The sequence below is a fragment of the Ictidomys tridecemlineatus genome, chromosome 4 (genome assembly GCF_052094955.1).
Source record: "Ictidomys tridecemlineatus isolate mIctTri1 chromosome 4, mIctTri1.hap1, whole genome shotgun sequence".
Lineage (NCBI taxonomy): Eukaryota > Metazoa > Chordata > Mammalia > Rodentia > Sciuridae > Ictidomys > Ictidomys tridecemlineatus.
In genome coordinates this window covers 172036842-172061525 of record NC_135480.1, presented here as the reverse complement: position 1 = coordinate 172061525, position 24684 = coordinate 172036842, and the positions used below count along the sequence as shown (strand labels likewise).

General features: G+C 36.5%; 1 protein-coding gene across 1 annotated transcript; it reads left to right on the top strand.

The window, feature by feature from the left end:
* The first annotated feature begins 11552 nt into the window (after positions 1 to 11552).
* Positions 11553 to 23591, top strand: Ndufb6 (NADH:ubiquinone oxidoreductase subunit B6). The gene is made up of 4 exons (XM_005326175.5): positions 11553 to 11859; positions 13736 to 13828; positions 20226 to 20270; positions 23415 to 23591. Exons 1-4 carry the CDS (start codon positions 11680 to 11682, stop codon positions 23481 to 23483), a joined length of 387 nt encoding a protein of 128 aa, XP_005326232.1. The 5' UTR covers positions 11553 to 11679; the 3' UTR covers positions 23484 to 23591.
* Positions 23592 to 24684: the final 1093 nt, after the last annotated feature.

Here is a 24684-nt window from a genome sequence, read left to right as displayed (position 1 = left end):
CATGATGACTCTTTCCTGCACATTTCAGAGTGTGCACATGAAGGACAAAAATTGAGGACCTCCAGCAGAACAGCAGAAATAGAACCACAAAGTGCTTTCCGACAGAGTTCAAGCTTGCGGAGTCAGGAAGGCAGGCTATGAATGGAGACACTTAGATGGAGACACTTCCCACAGCTCTAGCCATGATGAGTGCAGTGTGACAATGTCTACAGGATGGGCAATTTGGGAACAGGCCCCTGTCAGCTGAGCCACCAGACGTTTACTGGTGTTATATCTTCTTGCATGTTGATTAAACTTTTAAATAAACTCCTCCCAGATGCTCTGCAAGAAATGATATGTGCCTGTTTCCATTTAACTGATGTTCAGGTATATTCAGGTTTTCAAAGTAGGATATTTACACTATAACCACTTGCAGAAGCCAGACTTGGCACAGGTTTAATACATAAGGAGGATTTTAGATGGACAGAAAAAAACAGAAATAACTGTGCCACAGGTAAAACCATATTGGCAGAGAGGAAGAAAGCAAGCATGACTGGGAGCAGAAGGCAAAGAGACAAGAGATTGAGGTGACATTATTGGATCAAGAGACTGTTAGTCTTGTAGTGTAAGACTGGGGTAGAAGAAGAGGGGAAAATTGAACAGTATATAAGGCAGAACAATGAGAGCTTTGAAAAGCACCACTAAAATTTGGATTCAGAACTACAAGCCAAAGCTCTCGGATCAATCAAATCAATAGACCAGCTGGACTTATCCAATCATTTGCCCTGGTAGCTGCTGTCAATTAGTAAATTTATTTGTTTATTTTTATGTGGTGCTAGGAATCAAACCCAGTGCCTCACATGTGCCAGGCAACTGCTCTGCCGCAGAGCTACAGCCCCAGCCCTGTCATTTAGTTTTCCCCAATGGCATACTCATGGTCCTTTCAAGGTAAGAGAAGGTTTGCCTACCTCGATCCTAACAGTCAGAGAGAATGAAGATCACTTGTCAATGCTTCCTCCTTGTATATCCTTGCTTCTCCTCTGTCTGATAACAATGTCTCCTCTTTCTGCATCTTAGTTCTATGCTGTCTTCTCTGTCCTGAAGCCTCACCTAGGTGGTTGATAACTCTCTCTCCAAGCAGCCAGAGTACTAGATATATGCCTCTGTATCTCCTGCTTATTGAAAGTATTTATTACTTATCTGGGTCCCACATTATCCTGTATATTCATTGAGGTGGGGACTTTTTAATGCCATATGTGAACACTGAGGACAAATCCTGCTCTCTGGTAAGTAGCAGAATAGAATATGATGAATGCATGAATGAGTGAATAAATGAAAAGTATATAATTCATTTTCCTCTTAAAATTAGAAAGGTTAGAGTTCCATTCACATCACCAGAATAGTTATATACATTACTTATCTATATATCTTCCTTTATTAGATAAGACCCCTTGAGTCTTATTTATAAATTTATTCTCAGCATAGTTCAGTGTTTAGCATACATAAAACATAAAGCCAAATGGTTCCTGCTATAAGCACTCGAAAATACCAGGATTTGATTTGATGATATGTGATCTTGGAAGGAAAGCAATAAATGAAAACCTCTATTAATGTGACTAGATTGTTGCTAGAAAAGGGCTTACGTATCCACACGTGGTAAGAGGCAAACTTAGAATTAGAAGTCTGGTAGGATTTGGATGATGATTACGATATACCATTTGAGATCAACAAGTTATGGGGAACTTTGCACTGGCCACAGGAATGTTAGGAGTTTGATATTGAAACCTTTCCTTCCTGAATAAGATAAATCAAATTGAGCCCATTATAATTAGTCTCTTCCTTCTCTGGGTACACTTGTGAATTAATAGGCCAATAAAAGTGAGCCACTGTTTCTGATATGATACACTTGGGGGATACTTGGACCAGGGAGGAGCCCACTTCCTTCTGATAGACAGGAGTAGCCATGCTGAGCCCTCCTGTGGCAAGGACTATTGTGGGCTACATTCCATTAGATCATAAGATACTTTGAGATCCAATGTGACTTGGATTACCATCTTCCAGCAAGTGAAGTCACTGACCTTGCATTTATATCTGTCCACATCCAAGACCAATAGAATGTGTCTGGATATATGGTTTCTTTTCATACTTGATCCTCTAAGAAAGTAAATAAATACACAGGCTTCTTTTCTCTACCCGCTTTATAAGTCCTAGTATTAAGAGCCTTTCCCATTTGCTCATGAGTGCCTTGGGAGGAAGCGAAAAAGACTACTTCTTCTTACCCTGACTTCTCTAAAAAACTTAAAGAGTCAACAAAAATGCAGACTCAAAAGGTTATAATGAGCACCAACAAAATATCTTCATGAAAGTACTGTATAAACCGGAAAGTTCCATGTCAATCATAGATACCATAATCAAGGTTTATCCACAAAATGTCTGCACATTGTTTTTCCTGAATAAATATCTGCATAATCAGCGTGGGAAATATTTCTTCCCCCCAGATACAGATAGAACATTCAAGAAACATTCAATGAACTGAGCTATGTTAATAAGCATTGGTATAATTTTGACTAAAATAAATATTAAGGAAAGAATTTTATCTAGATTTGTGACTCAACTCTCCATTTTCTTTGTTTCAGTCTAGACAGTGCTTCACATTTTCCAGTAGATAAAATGATGATAGTGGCCATGGTGTTACCTGAAGTAGGTATAGTTTATTCATGCCAGAGAGAGAGAGAGAGAGAGAGAGAGAGAGAGAGAGAGAGAGAGAGAGAGAGAGGACATGAGCAAAGAAGCTGGGAGAAGAACTCTTTCAGCTTATGACCACTGCTTCATCATGCTAATGAAATGCCTGAGTACAGATAAGAGAACAAAGAAACCTTCCAAATATTCTCATTACTCATGTCATTATAGAAATCCATGCGTCCTTCAAAGCAGATATGTGAAGATTGAAGATAAATTATGAGCAGTAAAGAAATATAACATTATTTCAGAAGCACAAACAAAAGACAGCTACATTTACACAATGAAGAGTTGTAATGTTAATTAAATTTTTTAAGCAATTCATTTCCTTCTTACTAACAGTAAGGACTTTAAGACAGCTACATCACATCTAAATAAAAAATGGAGGCAAATTTAATCAGTTATCATGTAAATTTGCATCAAAACCAGTGGAGATGATTCAGATCCTGCTCCTTCTCCCTCCAAAAACCATTGTTCACCCAAGAAAGTCAACTAAAGCTAAGGAGGAAAGAGACAGAATTAGTTGCTAAATGGGGTGAAGAAAAGAAAGAAAAAAATTATCCTTCTGAAAGATTTAAGAAATTTTGGGGTTTAAACACTTTATCCTTAATATCTTGTGAGGTATACATCCTATGAAATGTAATATACCAGGTTGAAATTGAAGAATGATCTCGTGTGTGTGTGTGTGTGTGTGTGTGTGTGTGTGTGTGTGTGTGTGTTTTACTGGAGACTGAACCCTGGGCCTCACATATGGTAGGCAAATGCTCCATGACTGACCTACATCCCCAGCCCTTTAAAAAAATTTTATTTTAAGACAGGGTCTCACTAAGTTATCTAGGCAGATCTCAAACTCGAAAGTCCTCCTACCTCAGCCTCCCAAGGAGCTGGGATTACAGGTGTGAACCATTACAGTTGGCAGCCTCTGACATTTAGGAATACTAGATTGTTTCTCAAAATACTAGAAATAAAGGTAACAAAATAAAAATAGAACTGTCATATGATACAGCAATCCCACTTCTGAATACATATCCGAAGGAAATGAAATTAGTATGTCAACAAACTGATTTCACTCTTCATGTTCATTGAAACATTATTCACAATAACCAAGATATGCAGTCACCCTAAGTGTCCATCAATGAATGAATGGACAAAGAAAATTCAATGGTTTGTATACACAATGGAATACCATACAGCCTTAAAAAAGAAGGAAGTCTTATCTGGGGCAACATAAAAGACCCTGGAGGACATAATGCTAAGTGAAATAAGGAGGCACAGAAAGACAAATACTGTACAATCTCATATGTAAAATCTTAAAGAGTTGAACTGAGAGAAAAGAATTCTGGTTACTAGAGGGATAGAGGAGAGGAATTTCAAGGGATTGGGGAATTGTTGGACTCAACAAAGGATACATTTCAGTTAGACAACAGGAATAAATTCAAGAGTTCTATCATACCTAATGGTGATTACAGTCAATAACAATATATTCTATATTTGAAAACTGCTAAGAGTACATTTCTAGTTTCTTATCAAAAAATAAATGAGGTGATGAATGTTAGCTTGATTTGATAATTCCATATTGTATTCAAAATATCATATTGAACTCCTTAATACATAAAATTATTATCTGTCAACTAAAAATATATTAATAATTTAAAAAAATAAAATACTAGATCTTACAAAGTTGTCTCTCTGGCCCAAAAAGGCAATGCAGTATTTATGATAATATGCCTACTCTACATTTCCTTACCTTATTCCCTTTCGGTTATCAGTAACTCTAAAGAAACAATCCTGTATAATGTTATGACAGCATTTTTCAAATGCTTAAGTAATGTGATAAGCCCTTTTAAAGGAGGGAAAACAAATTCTTGTATATCCACCGTGTTAAATTATTTTAATTATATCTTTGCTTATATATTCACACATATCAAGTTACATATAAACTTGCTTTGAAGAGTTTGTTTCATTTATGAAACTGAAATTAAGTTACAAATCAATTGAAAATAAAAGCATAAAACAAAAGTAATGGACATGTTTTAATAAAACAAAAGCAATGGAGAGAAGCCTTTAGGTATTTTGTTTTATTGTGTATTGCCTTAAGAGTTTTTTTAAAAAAAACTTATACCTTTATTTATTTATTTATGTGGTACTGAGGATCGAACCCAGGACCTCCCATGTGCTAGACGAGTGCTCTACCACTGAGCAGCAACCCCAGCCCATTGCCTTGAGTTTTAACATGCTATAACATCAGTTGAATCATTGAGCATGTGCACCCATGTGCATATATAATTTTGGGGGGCATATATAATTTGGAGGTAATAATTCTATTAATTCTATATTTTTTCAGCAAACAAGAGTGTCCTCTTGTGGCAATGTCTAGTAGTCTTCCAGGTATTATAGCCCATGTAGATCCACACTTCCCAGTCTTGTGGTAAGCTGAATATTCTTTCCCAGATTTATTTTTATTCAACTCAGCTTTGCGCGTTTCACAGCCTTAGGTAATTTGGAAAGGGTGGCAGTAGCCCACGGTATAAGAATATATCTTTCTAAACAATCATGATTTCATTTCTTTCTCTTTTTATTTTTATTTTTATTTTTTCTCAAATGTGGTAGTGGTACTGTGGACTGAACCCAGAGGTGCTTTACCACTGAACTATATCCTCATTTATTTTTATTTTTGAAACACAGTATCACTAAGTTTTTGGGGTGGTCTCACTAATTTGCTAAGGCTGGTCTTGAACATTTCAATCTTTGTGCCACAGCCTCCCCAGTCACTGAAATTATGGGTATATGCCACCACCCTTGGCTATAGCAACACATATTTAACAATAAAAAAGCATAAAGAAAAAGTTTCTATTTTCTCTATTCATCACCTCACCTACTTTTTGAACTGTTGTTAGTGGGTGTACACAAAGTTGGAATCCACTATTTCTAACATTTGAATGATTGCAAAACATTTATTCAAAAAATGTGCCAGAACTTCACACTGCCTCCAACTGGATCCCTTGGGAGTATAAACACACATGCAAATTTGGGGATTTGGCTATAAGTAATCTGGATAATATCACACTAAATGTTAAACTTTATTATTGAAATTAAAACAAAATATGAAAGTTCCTTCTGTGTTAGTGATTTTAATCAATCATTCTTTTGGTTTTGGTACTGGGGATCTAACGCTGGGGTACTTTACCAATAAGTTGCTGAGGCCTGCTCTGAACTTGTGATCCTCCTGCGTCAGCCTCCCAAGCTGCTGAGATTCTAGGCACGCACCACTGCACCCAGCCTAACTAGTTACTCTTTCTAGAGGACTGATTAATATCACTTACCACTGAAAGTGCAGGGATCCAATTTGAAGTAAAAACTTGAGTAAATGAACACTACCTTGGACTATTAAAGGCTGAAGACATCAGATGAGTTTTTCTGTTCTAATCTTGCAATGATACTAAAACAGTGGTAGTCATGACAACTGTGCTCCCTAGATGGAAACTAAAATTCAACTAAGGGTACAGCTCAGAATTTCACTTCTGCCTCTATCAATACTGAACTTCCCCATGAAGTTGTTGGTTATACTGGTTATGTCTCCGAGACTCTTTCAAAATAGGGATTTGAAGGAGAATGCTCTGTCTTGCACAACTTCACAGATTTGTTTTCAGATCAACATGGGCAAATTTCCTCTTTGTCATCTTGCAAATAATGATGGCTTGTTTGGTAGGGTAATACAAAAGTTTTTGAAGCTAAAGAATAAGATAAAAGGGCTGTAGCTCAGTGGTTGAGCACTTGCCTCGCACTGTAAAGCACTGGGTTCTATCCTTAGTACTACATAAAAATAAAGATATTGTATCCATCTACAACTAAAAAATATTATTAAGAAAAGAATAAGATAAAATAATCTAGTAGGGAGATAAAGGAATTTCCAGAGAAATTAAAAATACATGTATATTTCAATTATTTGGCTTAAGCAGTGTTTAAAGAGAAGACATCATAAAGGCTCTTAAAAGAGAAAAAGGGAACTTTGATGTGGAACTCCTGTCTCAATTCCTGGTGACAGTCTGGTGGTCAGGTTCTGTGCTCAGATCAGCTTTCTGTTCAAACCACATGAAATCCATGGTCTCAGTCTCTTGTTGGTCCCAAATAGCACACTGCCAGGAGCCAAACCAAGCCTCCTACTGGTTTCATAAACATAGCTGGAAGGATAGACTTTTACTAGACAGATCCAAAGTTATAAAGGTAAGTTTTACTGACAAAAAATATTTCCACAATGTATCTCCTGGCCCTGTCTTTCCCAGCCCACTAAGCTTTAGATCCTTTCCAGTTTTGTGGACTGGTTATTGAGTCCTTATGTAAAACCAGTTTTATTGTATTTATAATTTTTCAGCAAACGAGAGTGTCCTCTTGTGGTGATATCTAGTAGTCTTCCAGGTACTACAGCCCATCTGGATCTGTGAGTCCATACTTCCCAGTCTTGCTAAGATGAATGTTCTTTCACTGATTTATTTTTATTCAACTCAGCTTTGTGCATTTCACAGCCGTAGGTAAATGGGAAAGGGTGGCAGGAGTCCATGATATAAGAATATATCTTTCTAAACAATCATGATTTCATTTCTTTCTCTTTTTTTCAAATGTGGTAGGGGTAGGGAGAGAGAGAATGTAGTAATTTCCCAGAGTAAGCCAGAATGCTGATCCCAAATTCAAGAAATTATTAGATGTGCTTAATTCCACTCACAAAGGAAACATTTATTTGGGTTATCAAATGCCTCTTTGGAGAACTAAATATAGTCCTTCTTAGGATAGGAAAGCACTCAGGGATTTATTTTCACTGGAATATCAGTAGTTTGGGTCTCATCATAACAGAGTGGAGGGCTCTAGCTTCAATAGACTGCAAACATTTTAGAACAAACTGTAGCTGTCATGGGACAGAATTCAGATTAATAGTTGCTTAAAGATATAGCTTACTCAATACTTCAAGCCATAGATATAATTTTTTTATATATGATAGAATTTCAAATATATACAAAACATGAAAATGAAAGAAGAATATAATGAGCACCCATTTGCCTATCAAATAGCTTCAACAATTGCCAACTCATTACTAATCTTATTTCCTCCATTCCTCCTTCCTCCCTTCACAATTATTTAGAAATAAATTATATATCCTTTCATCTATAATTATTATAGAATGTATATTTAAAATATCAGAGCTCCCTTTTAAGATATAACCACAATAACATCACATACAAAAAAATAATAATCCTTTAATATCATAAAATAGTGAGATAATATTCAAAATTCCCTCTGCCTCTTTTATTTTCTGGATTCTCCCTGTGTCTGTTTTTCCCCTCAATATATTTTTGTTTAATAAACGAAGTCAGTGGCATGTAGTCCCTACAATCCGGATTTATCTACATGTAACATGTTGGTGGTCTATAAGAAGCGCCTGTCCACTATGATCTAGAAACACAATCAGACTCAGGTTCAATTTGTTTGGCAAGGCTACTTTACAGGCAGTGAGGCCTGTATTTCCACCAGGGGGCGCAATTACTTTCTTTTTGAGACCTGAATAACTATTGAATGACCACTGCACTGATTTATTCACTAATGAACTAAGGATTATAAAATGTAATAATTCTAATTCTGCCACACCTTCTTCTTTTGTTAGTTCTTTAATGATTCTCTGAAGAAGTTTTCTCTCTTCAACCATTTTGTTACTTTAAGATACAATTTGTATAGAATGAAGAGAAAAAATACTCTTGACATTTTTCTGATTTCAAAATAATGAGTTGGTTTCCTAATGTTATCCCAAAATAACAAATTAAAATTTTAAAAACCATCTTGAATTCTTGTATGTGTACATATTTGATATTTTAAAATTCACTGAAGCCATATTTATTGATGCTCAAAAATTTCCATCTTTGACCTATGGGAATCTATTCAAGTTGGCTCTGGAATCCTTTTGACATGAACCTACTAGTCTTTAAAAACTTCCCTCCTTTCTGGAATGGCAACAAGTTTCTAACTTATTTTAAGTTTTCTAACCCAAACCTGGTATCCCCTAGTTTTCCAAGGCCATGGTTCTCAAAATATGTATGAGGAGTCATGGGAGCACCTGTGAGGTCAAAATTATTTTCATGATAATACAAAGATGCTACTTTCCCTTTTAAACTCTCTTTCTCTTACAGTTTTTTAGGGAATATTCCAGAGGGTACATAGTGTATGATACTATGACTTAATACAACTGTAATTATAGAAATTATGCTGTAATTTATTGACAGATATTAAAACATTTACAAAAATATAAAACAATAGAATTCATCTTACTAAATAACTTTTTTTAAATATTTATTTTTTAGTTATAGGTGGACACAATATCTTTATTTTATTTTTATGTGGTGCTGAGGATCGAACTCGCATGGTAGGTGAGCACTCTACCTCTGAGCCACAACCCCAGCCCCACTAAATAACTTTTAATGTTATTAATAACTTTTATTGTTATTTTAAATGGTTTAATTTCAAATGCAGTATACATCAATAGATATCCACATAGATAAAGCTCTTTGGAGTTTTCAACAATGTTTAAGAGTTTAAAGAAGTGTCTGGGACTGGGGTTGTGGCTCAGTGGTAGAACTTTTGCCTGGGTTCGATCCTCAGCACAGCAAATGAATAAAGTAAAGGTCCATCAACAATTAAAAAATATAGAAATATATAAAAAGAAATGTTTGGAGCAACACATTTGTGAACTGCTGCTTCCAAGAGTCTTTTCTTTTTGATGGTAAATGCGAGCACTGGAGGTGTAGCTCTGTGATACAGTGCTTGCCTAGCACACCCAAGGCCTGATCTAGGCGCTAGGGATGCTTGTGGTTATTGGGTGTTTTAGTCAGCTTTTTTCGCTGGTGCAACTGAAAGACTGGACCAGAGCAACTGTAGAGGAGGAAGCATTTATTTATGGGCTCATGGTTTCAAAGGTCTCAATCCACAGACAGCAGGCTCTATTCCTTGGGGCTGGAGGTGAGGCAGGACATCGTGGCTGGAAGAGTGTGGCAGAGGGAAATAGCTCACATGATGATCAGTAAGCAGAGAGAGGTCTCCACTTGTCAGATACAAATGTATACCTCAAAGCCATGCCCCTAATGCCCTACCTCCTGCAGCCACACATTACCACTTTAGTAGCCACTCAAATTAATCACTATCTGGGGATTAATTCACTGACTGGGTTAAGACTCTCACAACCCACTCATTTCTCCTCTAAATCTTCTTGCATTGTTTCACATGTGAGCTTTTGGGGGACATCTCACATCCAAACCATAACATGGGGTTAGCCATTAATTTAAAGTCATTATCAACAGGCAGATCTAAGATAAAATGTTGTCTATTTTTAAAGATAATACTTCATAAATTCATATTGTTTCTGCCTATTCAGAATCCAGTACTATGGGGTTTTTACATAGCATACAATGTATGTATTCATATCCTTTCTCCTATACGAAAAATAACAGTTCTTTACAATACTAATTAAATTTATTTTCAGTGTCATGTTAACAATACCAAGACCACTTCCAAACAGTGTATTGCTTAAAACAGTGTAAAATATTGATATCTATATAGATATAGATATTACAATTCTTTTGTTGTTGAGGTTTATCCCTTTATGGATGTACAGAAATTGATAGTTTAAATTTTTTGGAATTGTGTCTTTTAAGATCGTGTCACATTTAGGGCTGGGGTTGTGGCTCAGCAGTAGAGCACTCACCTAGCATGTTCCAGGCCCTGGGTTGGATCCTCAGCACCACATAAAAATAAATAAAATAAAGGTATTGGGTCCAACTGCAACTAAAAAACAAAAATTTAGAAAAAAGATTGTCACATTTAGATCAGTTAGACTAATGTGTTTTATTTTACATTTGATTTTAAGGGTCTGCCTTTTGTACACTTAATTTTGTGTTATAATGATGTGAAATAGTTTCTTGGCTTTAAGATCAAATTTATGAAATAAGATACATTTAGAAAAGTGTAGTTTCCATTCCCGATTTATTCTGTTCCTTTCCTCTCCCTATAGGCAACATTGTTTAAAATATCAGTTGTTTTCATTTCCATTATTTTTAAAATTTAAGCAATATGTATTACGTATGCGTGTATGTAGTGTGTGTATTAATACAATATGCACTTCTCTCCATTTTGCTTTTTTCACTTAATAATATATCTGGAGATCATTCCACAGCGGTATATTGAGTCCTTCTTTAATACTTTTGACCACTGACAGTAGCAGCACTTTATAACCTCGTGGCACAATTTTATTCAAACAGTCCGCTATCAAGGAATCTGGGGAATAACTTCTTGTATCGTACTATCATAAATCGTGCTACAGTAAGTGCTCATGCTCATCTTTTCATATTTTTACCACATCTTTGGGACAGTCTTACAATGGGATTGCTGGATCAGAGGCACCTATAAAATCCTGCCAGATATTAAGTTACTCTTTTTGCTTTCCGCTGTGCAGATGGAGGAACAGTCAGACAGCAGTCCAAGGTCCCTTTACCAGTTACTTTTATGGCTGGGAGTTGAACTTGGTGTAACTATCTGATGACTCCCTAGGTCATGGAGAAAGGAGTTCTAAGGTAGGAGAGAAAAGCCCAGAATTTTGCATCTGGACAGACATTCACTGAGACACATAACGCTCATCTTTCCAGCTCGCGGGACGCTAGTTGTTCTACCTCTGACCTCTCATCGTCTCTGCTGGGCCCCTCCACTCTAATCCAAAACTCAGGGACCAGCCCCTCGCGCGCATGCGCACACGCTGCTTTCCTTAAGAGGAATTTGGCGCTACTGCAGAGGCGGGACCAGGTTGTGACGTCAAAACCGCGCGCCCTTCCCAGGCGTCCTCGCAAGGTCGCTCTGAGGAGCGGGAGCGCGCGGGACGAGACCCTGTTCCGGGGGCGCGCTGCGTCCCTTTGCTTTACTACCCGTGGCGACATGACGGGGTACACGCCGGATGAAAAACTGCGGCTCCAGCAGTTGCGAGAGCTGAGGCGGCGATGGCTGAAGGACCAGGAGCTGAGCCCCCGGGAGCCTGTCCTACCTGCCCAGAGGATGTGGCCTATGGAGGCATTCTGGAATAAGTTTTTGCAGGATAGGGCCCCTTGGAAGAATGTGGTGAGTTACGGACCTCCCCGACCCTCTAAGCATAGTCCGCAGCGGCCACACGGAGGACTGACACTGTTCTGAGCCAGCGAGTCCCGGTAGTTCCCCAAGGGAGAACCGGGTGTGAAGTCTCAGGTTTAGCCTGGGCGCTCCTCCAGAGGTTTGGGCAGGGAGCACGTATATAGCCTTGGGAGAATCGCCCCCTTCGGCTGTCAAGTGTAGTGAGGAGGCGGCGACTCAGATTTTTATAGGACGCTGCACGTGTGGCTCTTTGGACGGTAGAAATCTCTCGGAATGACAGCCAAGGATTCACGGACATGAAGGTTCTGCGATTTTAGTATTTGAGCGTACTTGTCTGCCTTTTAAAGTTGAGGTTATAGAGACAAACACTGTTCCCAACTACCAGAAGGCACAATGACCCCCGGGCTAGTAGTACAGCCATATATGATTGTACAAAGGCAAGGTCTTGTTGGTACGCTTAGTGAGTCATATTTGCAAGCCCCCTTTCTAAACCACAAGTTATGTACTTCTAACACACCGTTTTTTGTTATTGTATTCCTGGACTTCGCTAGGCAGAAAATTACTCATTTAAAGAATGGTCTTTATTTTCAGGATGCTTGGGTATTTTCTTGAAGTCTTGTATTTGTTAAGCCATATCAATGTGATATTTTTAGAAGTCTTTAAAATATTTTGTCAGAATTGCTTTCAGTTAGGTGCAGCACTGGCTAAATAATAGTAATAATGCTTGTAAGCAACGTTGGGTGCTTGCTATGTGTGTGCCTAGCAGTCTGCTGAGGGTTTTTTTGCTTTTGATTGTTTTTACATATGTTTCCTTTTTTTTTCTTTACTCCTATCGGATAGAAACTGTTCCTAATCCTCTTTTTAATATGAGGAAACTGAGGCCTACAAAAATTCAATGATTTGCCTGTGGTCACAGAGCTAATGGAAGGAGTTGTTGAAATCTACATGTATCTACCATCTTACTGTACTACAAAGTTTAGTGCAACAGAATTGGTGTAAATTTTTCTGAGAAAGTGATATATTTATAGTGGTAAAATTAAACTGTTTAATTTATACCTTCGAAGTATTCCATATTGATTTTAGCAGTCACTAGTTGAAAGGTGATATCTCACCCATCAGCCAGTGATTTAAGAAAGTAAATAATCATTTGTTGAATTCCATCTCTGCTTACTTTGAGTGGATCATTTCTTCTATAGTTATAAGTGTTATAATGCTTAGACTCTAGATTGTCCTTTCCTTGAAAGGATACGTGTGTTTCAGTCAAACTGGCTGCCATCAAATAACTGAGTTCAGTTCTCATTTGTCTTTGTTTTACAACGATATGTCAGAAGGCATCTCACAGTGAGTTTGGAATACCCCTATCTCAGTATGTAAAATGTTCTTTTTCCAGCACTGGTGTACTGTTTTGCCTTTCTCCTAGAATAATGCAAGTAATATTGATTGTCAGTACTAAAATTGATAGATTAGACAGATGGCTTTACTTGAAAAATTCTGTAGGTTGATAACTCGGGCTAAATCCATTAAACTTATTCTTTCATTATTTACGCCCTGATTTATCTTTAACAAGCTTATAATGTTTTTAGAAATCTTTAAAAAACAAATCTATAACTGTCTTATTATAGTCTTGTAAAATGCTGTTTGTCTTAAGCCTTATTTGCTCTGGACTCTGTTCATAATCCTATAGCAGGCCTACATTTAGTAAAAATATTTGAGTAAGATTAGCAGCAGACTATAATAAAATATGCTCCAGTTAGAGATTTGTATAATAGTCATGACATTGTTTTAGCAATTTTTTTTGTTTTATTTTTTTAACCACAAACATAAAATGGGATATGTGTTTATTTTGTAAATTTTTTTTTCTCCTCAGATCTATAAAGTATACAGGACCAGTATCTTTGCTGTTACTTGTGTACTTATACCCACCTGGATTGTTCATTATTACGTCAAATATCATGTGTCTGTAAGTATGTTTTAAGCATGTGCTTTTCAGAATTTATTTTTAATATTATGCAAAACAGACTCTTATGTGAGTATGCTGTACTCCCTGTTTATATAGTGGAAATAATCTGCCACTTAATAGCTGATTTTGAGGTACTTTGAATCCTTTTAATTAAAAGGTTTAATGAAGATTATAAGTAATTAAGTATGATTTTTTTTTTAAATTAATCTTTAGCAGGGCACAGTGATAAAACCCTATAATCCCAGCAACTCTGGAGGCCGAAGCAGAATCGCAAGTCCAAGGCTAGCTGGGGCAATTTATTAAGACCTCATCTCAAAATAAAAAGGCTGGGTGTATGCTTAGTGGTAGAAATCCTCTGGGTTCAATCCCCAGTATGATGAGGTATGTGTGGGGTATGTGTAGAGTAGTCTACAACTTAAAAATCCATTTCCTGGTAGAAATAGTGTTTAAATGATTAGAATGTGACTGACCTAATGATACTAGTGTATACTGAGAATCCTGAGCTGGAGAAGAAATAAAATAATAGAATGTTTTGAGCATAGATCTAATGTAAAATTCAAAATAGGCAAAGGTTATCTTTGTCATGATCCCGTTTTCATTTCCTTCACTTTTGTCTGATTTTTCATAATTCTCTTTCTTTAGAAACCAGGATAGCCAAAAGCTTGAACTTGTTAAGTGAAAGATCTTATATGGACTGATTGAATGGAGCCAGTTGCCATATTTTAAAGGATAGGGATAGCACAATCAGGTGCATAGTATTGGATCAAGGCGAGATGAGGGGGGGATGTAATTTCTGGAATGGCACGGAAGGGGGAGCAACAGTGGCTGTGGTGTGTGGAATGCTGGAACACAAACAGTGGGGAGGGCATTCTTGTAACTGAGTGAGGGGTTAGATCCTAAGTGGATTGTAGGGGAGAAGGCTGAGCACAGCTCTTTGGGGAGCAGCAGTGGGAACAATCTGTTGTAGGAAGTGGAACTTAGTAGGGGAAGGAGGACATCTGGAGGAAAGGTGGTATGAGGCAGTGATGGAAGTGGCAACCCAGAGTAAGATGGGGAACCCAATGATTTGAGGTTATAATATTGGGGGTACGGTAGTGGTAACAGTAGATTTGTTACCCCTAGGATGATTGATCAAATAAGTAAACATATTGATGATACTAGAACTCAGGATTCTCACTATTGGAAAAAGAATTTACATATATGAAAAGAGAGAATTGGAAATATTGGTATGAACTCACCACTTTTACTATGTATCCTTAAATAGATATAGAAATAAATATTGGATATAAAGGTGTGTATGCCTGTGTGTTTTCATTTCCTAGCTCTGTCTACTGAGAAGGCCTAACTAAGGCCCCTTAGTTATTAGGATGCCTACCAACCAGGTCATATTTTCTAAATGCATTTCCCAGTTGAAAAGCTGTAGAGCTTCTTGGAGAAATGGCTGATTCCAGGGCCAGAGCAGAGAGTACAAAATGGGTCAGAAAGTAAAGAAGTGCTCAAAGAATAATAGGGATATATGAAAAAGACACCGAGTCAGGTTGAAAGGACTCTGGATTTTTGAACATCAAAAAATAAATAATAATAGAATCATCTGAATAAATAAAATGAAAATCTGTGAGTTCATACTCATATAAATAAATTACTTAATGGTAGAAAAGAAAAACTTTTTGCAATAGATTGCTAAATAATAAATGGATGAGAAATGATAGAAAAGTCACCATTTGAGAATAATCATAGTAATATTTAATTACTATGTTAAAATTAACCTTAATCCTCAAAATACTTACTTGTTATAAAGGAAAAAAGAATAACTTTGTAGTGATGAAATCTGGCAGGCAATACCTTAATGTTGTCAGTAATGGGACAAACTGAAATTATGTAATTCTTGAAAGGATGTGATAGAAGAAAACAGTATGAATTTGGGATATTTCTACCAGAAGTCCATAATCTGAATTCACTCAGGAGGAAACAAAAAACCCATATTGAGGGACTCTTCTGCATATTTATTGCTTGTTTCCTTCAAAAGTGTCTAGGTCATGAGACCTTGAATATCTGGTCTCATGAATATCTTAAAAATTGTTCCAGACTGAAGAAGACTAAAGAGAGACTGCCAACTAAATGGAATTCTTGATTAATGAGTATAATCTCCTTAGTCAAAAGAACAAAGGTGACATTGGCAGTCAGAATTTTAAAGAGTCTACACAATCAGTGGAGAAGTAAGGGGTTTTCTGAGAAGTCCAAATAATTATTGAAACAATAATTGAAATTGGGTGGGTTCTTTAAATCAAATAGATGAAGTGATGTATTAATGTCAATTTCCTGATTTGGCTGTATTGTAATTATTTTAAGAATATTGCCTGTAGGAAATGTATAATAGAGTTACTAACCAGTCAGGCAATTTACTATAAAGTGATTCAAGAAGCCCATTGCAGTGGCTCATGCCTGTAATCCCAGCTGCTTGGGAGTATCTCAAGTTTAAAGCCAGCCTCAGCAACAGCGAGGCACTAAGCAACTCAGTAAGACTCTGTCTATAAATAAAAAATACAAAAATGGTTAGGGATGTGGCTCAATGGTTGAGTGCCCCTGAGTTCAATCCCTTGTACCCCCCCCAAAAAAAAAATGATTCAAGAAAAAATTTATTTTTGTCAATCTTGCAACTTTTCATAAGTTTAAAGTTATTTCAGAATAAAATCAAAACAAAAGTTAGGGTCTGCCTAACAAGTTATATATAATCTTGTTGAGATTTGCTTTCTCTTAGCCTGTTGAAAGAGGTATGAAATAAATAAGGAAATCTGTTTGAGTTCTCCAAAAATCATCTCTTAACATGATTTGTTTTCTGTTGATTTTGTAGACTCTTTGATTGATGATGTCATCTTTGTTCTTTTCACTAAGGAAGTTATGTTCCTTGATAAATAATATAGAGTGCTTAGTACGTCCTCTTTCTTTATTGCTGAAGAAAAAAAATACAAGAGTAAATTCCTGACTTTAAATATGTATGATGTTAGACAGTACATATGATTTAGGTAAGAGTATGGAGGAGAAAAGTTATTCCAGGTAGAAGGAAAGATATGGAGTCAGTAATGAGCATGAAAATGTTCCCAAGACTGAGAAGATGACTAGAATGGAAGGTTTCTGTTGATTTGGTAGGCTGTGATCAATTCATGGGAGGTCTTAAAAAACTTGGCAGAAGAAGTTAATTTGTATGTGTTAGGCTTTGGGAAGCTCTCCATTTTTAAATGAGAGAGTGACTTGATGAACGTGAAAAAACATTGATATCTAGGGTGAATTGAAGGGAGGAAAGTCTGACATCAGGTACATCAGGTGGAGGCTGTTGCAGTTTAGTAGATGGTAAAGTGATAGGAATCTGGTTAGTGTGAAAACAGCAGGAATGAAAAAAGAAAAGTGAAGCCAGGAGACATTTTTGAAGAAAAAAAAATCTGAAGTTTACCAGCTGATTGGGTTAAGTATAAAGGCAAAGTTATGTCCTTTATGTCTGTAAAATTTCTAGCCTTGGAGTTTAAGTGGAGAATCTAGAAGAGAGTGCTTTCTGGTGATAGGAAGAAAGTTAATTTGTTTAGGATCATGTTTTGCCATAGCAATTTTTGGAGATATCCAAGTGGACATGGTCTGTTTTATGTGTTAAAATGTGAGATTATTTGGGTCTGGTAAAACCAACATAAAATCTTTATGCAACCAATAAAGGGAGATAACAATTTATATCTTCACAGGTCAGATAATAGTTTATATTTCTATTGTTGAAGGGTTTTATAATGTTTTTATGTTTACCTATAAATCTATAGACCATTTCATATCATTATATTTCTATTTTATTTATTTTTTTACTACTTTAGCATGTAAGACCCTAGAAGAGAAAGATATTTCTTTATGATTTTTTAAATATTTGTTTTTTAATTGTAGTTGAACACAATATCTTTATCTTATTTATTTATTTTTATGCGGTGCTGAGGATTGAACCCAGGGCCTTGCACATGTGAGGCGAGCACTCTACTGCTGAGCTACAACCCTAGCCCCTTTATGATGTTTTTCTAATATCCAAAAGTGGATTTTATATACAGAAAGAACTGGTTATAGTTACTAGGAATATAATCTAATATTAGTTAGTTTTAAATTTTAAAAATCTATTTTTTCTTAATTCTTGTAAAATCAATTTTTAAAATTCTGTTAAATTATTTATACAGCTAATAAAATAAGAACAATCTGCTTTCTTTGTTCTCACCATCTTTGGATTAATTGGTGTTGAACTCTCCTAAAACAATTCCACTTACAAGTAAACATCAAATTCTCTTATAGGCTTTAAATGCTTTTATAGATTTTATATATTCAATTTTATTTTTAAGTATTTATGGGGTAAATTCATAACCCTAAGAGACAAATTTTTTAAAATTTATGATCACAAGTCTAAATCAATTATACATTTTAATTAGAATCCTAAACCTAATCTGTTAAATCTTTTAATAGCCACATTATCTTACACAAGCACACTCACTAATCAAAAGGATATTATATGGATTGTCCCATGTTTTCAGAACTTTTAAAAGTTGACATTTATCTATTTATACTTTGGGTTAATTTACTTTATATATCTATAACTAAATTTAGGATTTAAAAGATCTTATCCTCTAGGAGAAACAAATTTAACAAGCTGCAGTTACTAGGTTGATAATACAGTGCATTATATGCTTGCTTATCTGAGGGATTAACACTTTCAGGTGATTTTTTTCTTAGCCAGTGTTAGACATTTAATTAATCATTTTGTGCCAATAGAGGGCCCAAGGCCATTCACCTTATTCTTTCTCTTAATTTGGGTAACCACAGGTATGTGTCTTCAATAAGATTGTAACCAGTTTTCTTCAGCTAATTTTTTTGCTGCCTACCTAAATTCTACATCTCTCTGAGGAAATTTCAATGTCTTCTTGACTTTGGCCACAGTTCTTAAAAGATTTTAGTCTTCACATGTATTCTTTCATATTCTAGTTCCTCATGTCTTATATCCATGGCCTATGTATGCCAATGACCTTTAAATAGTCTGGTGGTGTATCTTGTACAGATGTACATGATTTGTAAGTACATTTATTCAACAGTTACTTAGCACCTCCTGTGTGCAAGGCACTGTTGTATTTATTATTAATTAATTAACAAACTTATTTATTTATTATTTTGGTACTAGGGATTGAATACAGAGGTGCTCAACCACTGAGCCACATTCCTAGCCCTTTTTTTAATATTTATTTAGAGACAGGGCCTTCCTAAGTTGCTGAGGCTAGCTTTGAACTTGAGATCCTCCTGCCTCAGCCTCCTAAGCCTTGGGATTAGAGGCCTGTGCCACTGTGCCCAGCAAGGCACTGTTTTAAACACAGGGATACAGCAGTGAACATACCTGCCCCCACTAAATGCTTATTCCCATTTTGGAGACTGGCAGTAAATACATAAACAAAGAGGCATGTAATGAAAGCTACAGAAGGTGATCAAATAAAATATAATATAAAAATTAAGCAGGGTAAAAGAGAATGATGGGGGAGAAAAGGAGGAGGGGGAATATAACTCATTGGTAGAGTGCTTTCCTAGCATGCATGAGGCCTGGGTTCAATCCCCAGTACAAACAACAACAACAAAAAAACAGGGCCAGTGTTTTGAGAAAGTGATATTTGAAAAGAAATAAATGAAATAAGGTCATGGGCCAAGCAGATATGTAGGAGAACATTTCAGGTAGAAAGAGCAATAAGTATAAGGCTCTGACGCATAACCAGGTTTGACTGATTGGACTAATAGCTAGGGAGCCACTGAGGCTACAGTACAGTGAGGGAGGGAGATGAGTGGTAAAGAGATCAGACAGGTAGCCAAGGGCTGGGTCATGTTGAGTCTCAGAGATCACAGAAATGACTTTGAATTTTTCTCTAAGAATTATGAAACTTTGAGCAGAGATATGGTACATCTTAAAAGTGTCACTCTGCTCTGCCTGCATTGTAGAGGATACATAGTGGAAGCAGAAAGGTTAATAGGTACTATTGAAATAGTCCAGGTGAAAAAAATAATAGAAGTTTGATCAGGGTGGTATTACTAGAAATGATGAGAAGCAATTGGATATAAGGTACATTATCAAGGTAAACCAACAGGATTTGCTGAGGGGTCAAGTCTGTTGGTCTTTGGAATGAGAAGTGTCATTTACTAAGATAGGGAACATGGGGTGGGACAGTTGGGACTGGTTGAATTTGAGATGCCTATTGATAGCCAAATAGAGATGTTGAATAAAAAGTTGGATGTATATATGAGTCTAGAGTTCTATGAAAGTTTGGGGCTTAAGTTAAAGCTTTGGATATGATTTATTTTATTTTTCAAACAAACTCAACACCATAATTAACAGTTACTTTCATTACAGAAAAAACCATATGCCATTGTTGAAAGGAAGCCCAGAATCTTCCCAGTAAGTCTCTAAACTCTTAAACTCTGAATTTTCTTTTAGTCATTTTCTGTGCCCCACTTCCAGTGATCATTAGACTAAAATGTTCTTTTCCTCTGTCAGTTTTAAGTGTGTGTTTTCTCTCTCTCACTCTCTCTCTCTCTCTCTCTCTCTGTGTGTGTGTGTGTGTGTGTGTGTGTGTTTTAAATTAGTATGAGGTAGCAACTACAATTGAAAATGGGAAGCGGACACACTAATTTTCAACACTTGTTTTATGACCTCATCTTCCTAAAGTGAGTTGAAGGTATCAACAGATTTTCACTGGTACTGTTTCATGTTGGATGAGGGACTTAGGGCACAAGGCTGAGCAGGCATCTGAGCACAGTGACAGTAACTGCATTTCTATTTTTTTCAAACTCTAATTTTCTTGTGTTTTTTTTTTTTTTGGCCTCATTTTCAAGGTTTGACCTGAAGCTCTCTGTGAATTTAAAATCCATTAATGTGCTTTAAATTTATGCTATTAATATGTAAGGCTTACTAATTTAAAATAAGTCATTTCAGGGGCTAGAGAATGTAGCTCAGTGGTAGAGTGCTTGCCTAGCATGTGTAATTCCCTGGATTTGATTCTCCAATACCACCAAAAAAGGGAAGAATTTTCTAAAATGAGTTAACTCAACATAAAAGACTACTCACTGGTCAGCTGGTATTTTTATTAGCTGTTGGTGAGGTTATTGTTTAGTATAGGAAAATAATACATGTTATGTTCATGTCCATTTCTAGTCAACAGATAATGAATAAACTATCATTAACTGTAAAATCTAATCATGAAACTCAAAATTCATTGACGTATTTCATAATAAATCATTATCTATTACATCAAGGGAATTTAAGGGAAAAACCACCACAATTGGCTAACTGTCCTAGTTGTAACTCTGCTTTAGAAAAGAAGAGGATTTCTTCTTTTACTTTCTTATGCATATTTGATGTGTGTTAGGGCCTATGTTGTTTCAAAATAGTAAAATATCTTGCTGCTTTCATCAGTTGGGTAAGTTATATTTATTCTTATATGTTTGCTCATTTTTTATTTTGCCATTTCTATTCAAAAGGTGAGCTGTGTTCAGAAGACCACATCAGTGATTCTGTAGCATTTATTTATTTTGGGGATTTTTTTTTCTTCCCTTTGCTGTGGTTTTTTACTGTGTCTGTACTGTTGACTCCCTAAGAATCTCCCTTTTTCAGAACTTGAAGACTGCTTATTTGTACATGTTTTAGAATAGGATAGGCAATAGCAATCTTGTAAATCTTTGGCTTAACAAAACAAGTTTATTTCTTGTCATCACAAATGAGTGTGGATCAGGCAATCCACCTCAGAGTCTTATAGCTCTGCCTCTGGAAAAGAGATGTCCAAGATTGTGGTAGGGGAAGAGAGCACTGGATGTCTAAGGGGATGATTTTTAAAGTAAAAGTTTGGAAGAAGCTTACATTGCTTCTCAAATCCTACTGGCCAGAAAGAATTCCCATTGTCTATGTGGTTTTTAATTTTTTTTCTTTTTTGCCATTTCCCTGATTCTCATACATGGTGGAATCTTTGCCACAGTCTGTACTTGCAGTCATCAGATAGTTTTTTACTTTCTTCTCCACATATATATACAGCATACTCAGTTCCTAGGGAGAGATCCCAAAGTCCTATTCCATCATGGTAGCCAGCACAAATTTATGATCTTCAGATAATTCTCAGAAGTATCTGTCAGGTTCAGATGTGATTTTTCTTGATTTGAGGATCAGTGAACCCAAAAGGCAAGTATCCCTTTCTTGCCCTAACCACACCCATTGTTCAGTAGATTGTGGGTAGCACAGCAGTCACTGGGTGTGGCGGTTCCGAAATCTTAGTAGTCAAATGCTCCTCTGTGTGCAAAGTTACTTAAATAGGTACTGATTTTGTCTTCTAGATGGAACACCTTTGTTCCTTGTTTTTCCTGCTCCCTAGCTTTAACCGTGGGGTTCTTTATTATCAACCTAGACCATCTGTAAATGGATATTGGGAAGCACACCCTCCTTAGCAGTTGTAGAGCCTTTAAAACATGCCTCCTGTGAGCAGGTTGAGTGCCAGAGGTGGTTTTATTTTCAAACATTCATAGGCTTCTGTAGTCTGTATGTTTGGCATCTTTGGCCATCCATTTCCCTTAACATTCAGCAAGCATAGAAAAATACCTGGTAGATCTCATCTGTTTGCTTCTATATGGAGGTCATCTGAAATAGAATGGTTCAAAGGCTATTTTCACTTCACTCTGGTCTTTGCCATGGGACTGAATCTCTCTGCTTCCTAAGTTTTAATGACATCTGTTGCTCAAAATCTGTTAACCATTACTATTTAGGAATTCCAAAGCAATTTGATTTTCTAGTACTACAAGATCCTGAATTTTTAGATTCTCTCCTTTTATTTCTCCTCTCAAATCATCCACTTCTTTCCCAAGCCCATGTTTCTTGAAGTACATGCCCAAGGCAGCCAGTAGTATCCAAATACATATATATATATTCTTTTTTCTGAAAAGAAATTCTCCTAGAACCTCAAGTTCATTAGGCACTTTGCTTCCAAGTTATTATAGGAGATGTTTTGCTAAGTAATTTGCCCTTGCCTTTTGTTTCCATCTTTTTAGCTTTGAGTGCCTGTGCCTTTGGCACCAAATGGCCAAACCAGGGCACTATGGCTTGATTTTCATTATAGCAGCATTAAATGACCTCAAGGCCCCAATTTTTTGCGCTACTGTGGTAACAAATTGTAATCAAAACATATGTGGCTTAAATATAAAACTAGATTGTTTCTTCATCAGATGACAGTTCTGAGCAGCACCAGTTCAGGAAATGGCAGGGTGGGAGTGAGGAATGGGACAATTCTACTCTACTCACTTGGGAACTGTCAGACTGACAGAGAATCTGTTATCTAAAACATATGCCTGAAATTGAAGCTAAGTAATTTGCTGAAAATTATACAGCTTGTTAACGGGGTCCAAGATTCTTCATACTTGGTTCTCACTTCAAAGCCCATGCTCTTTGACCAGATAATGTGAATGCTAATTGTTCCATGCAAGGTCTGAACATAGACTAGAATAAAACTACCACTTCTGCAGACTTTAGATTTTTCTAATAAATGCTTCTTCGTTTTCCCAGGGTGATACAATTCTGGAGACTGGAGAAGTAATTCCACCAATGAAAGAATATCCTGATCAACATCACTGATGACTACTTAAAACTTTCAAAGGTTTATGAGCCCAAGTTTGTTCCTATTGTTATATTTACTGAATATACTTCCTGGAAAAGTAACTAATAAAGTTTATTCTCAGAAAAGTATCGTCATATTTCTTATAAAACATTGTACAACTTGCGATTCTTTGAATAATTTTAACAATAAGTAAACCCCAGAAATGCCAAAAAGTAATCCAGGCCTCCACCTACTTTTTCTGGCCATTTTGACTTGAGAAACAGGATGTAGAAAAGTAATTAGTCACTGATTTTCCCCCCTTACATAGTCTTTACTCCAGTTTTGTTGAGGGTATGCAACAGAGTAAAATATTGCAATAAGAAAATATAAAGACAAATTCCACACTTTTTGTTTTTCAGATTAAAAAAAAATTTTGTAGTTGTAGATGGACAGCATGCCGTTTTATTTTTATGTGGTGCTAAGGATGGAACCCAGTGCCTCACATTGTGCTAAAAGCAAGAGCTCTGCTACTGAGCTACAAACCCAGCCCCTGGAGTATTTTTAATTAAGTATTTTAGAAACTAGATTGAAAAACTTCTCATTCTATCTCAGTAAGGATGGCCTTAGCCTAAACAATTCCATTTTTAAAAAACCTACAGTCCCACCAGGCACCAGCCTACAGAGCCCTCCAATATTGACATCAGGCATAGCCTAATAAAGACAAGTCACTTTCCACAACCCTGATAAAACTCAAAAGTTAAGTCACTATCATTTGTCTTCACCCTGATAAGAGTCAATTGGATGGGATTCACCAAATTGTATGTCCTGTCACTGGAATGAAAAAGTCACTAAGAAACCTGGTATCAGCCTATTGGGACTCAAAAGACGAGCAAAAGCCCTAAAATTTAGTATAAATGATGGAGCAAATGTACAGACAATCAGCCAGGCAACACTGATGCCCACATGCCAGAGAACCTGATGAGGACTCAGACATCCCAACCCTTATCTGCCTGATCTTTTGCATGGTCCTCACTGCTCTCAAATTCTACAGCCACACCTTAACCCTGGTGAGAATGTTGACTTCTCCTTAAGACCCTCTAAACCAGCTGTCAGCTTCACCCCAGGAGAAGACTTTAGAGGTTCCTGACCTGATCACTGCAATCTGAGTGAGTGTGCATCTGCTGGACTTAACGCCCTAAGGTTTGAGACTTTAAGCTTAGCATGCAGGGGGAATGTCTT

Bases quoted from the DNA above. Each gene is read 5' to 3' on its own strand.
- Ndufb6 (XM_005326175.5), top strand. From the start codon at position 11,680: ATGACGGGGTACACGCCGGATGAAAAACTGCGGCTCCAGCAGTTGCGA. The intron at 13,829-20,225 runs GTAAGTATGTTT...CTTTCATTACAG, and splicing joins ACGTCAAATATCATGTGTCT to AAAAAACCATATGCCATTGT. The intron at 20,271-23,414 runs GTAAGTCTCTAA...TCGTTTTCCCAG, and splicing joins GGAAGCCCAGAATCTTCCCA to GGTGATACAATTCTGGAGAC.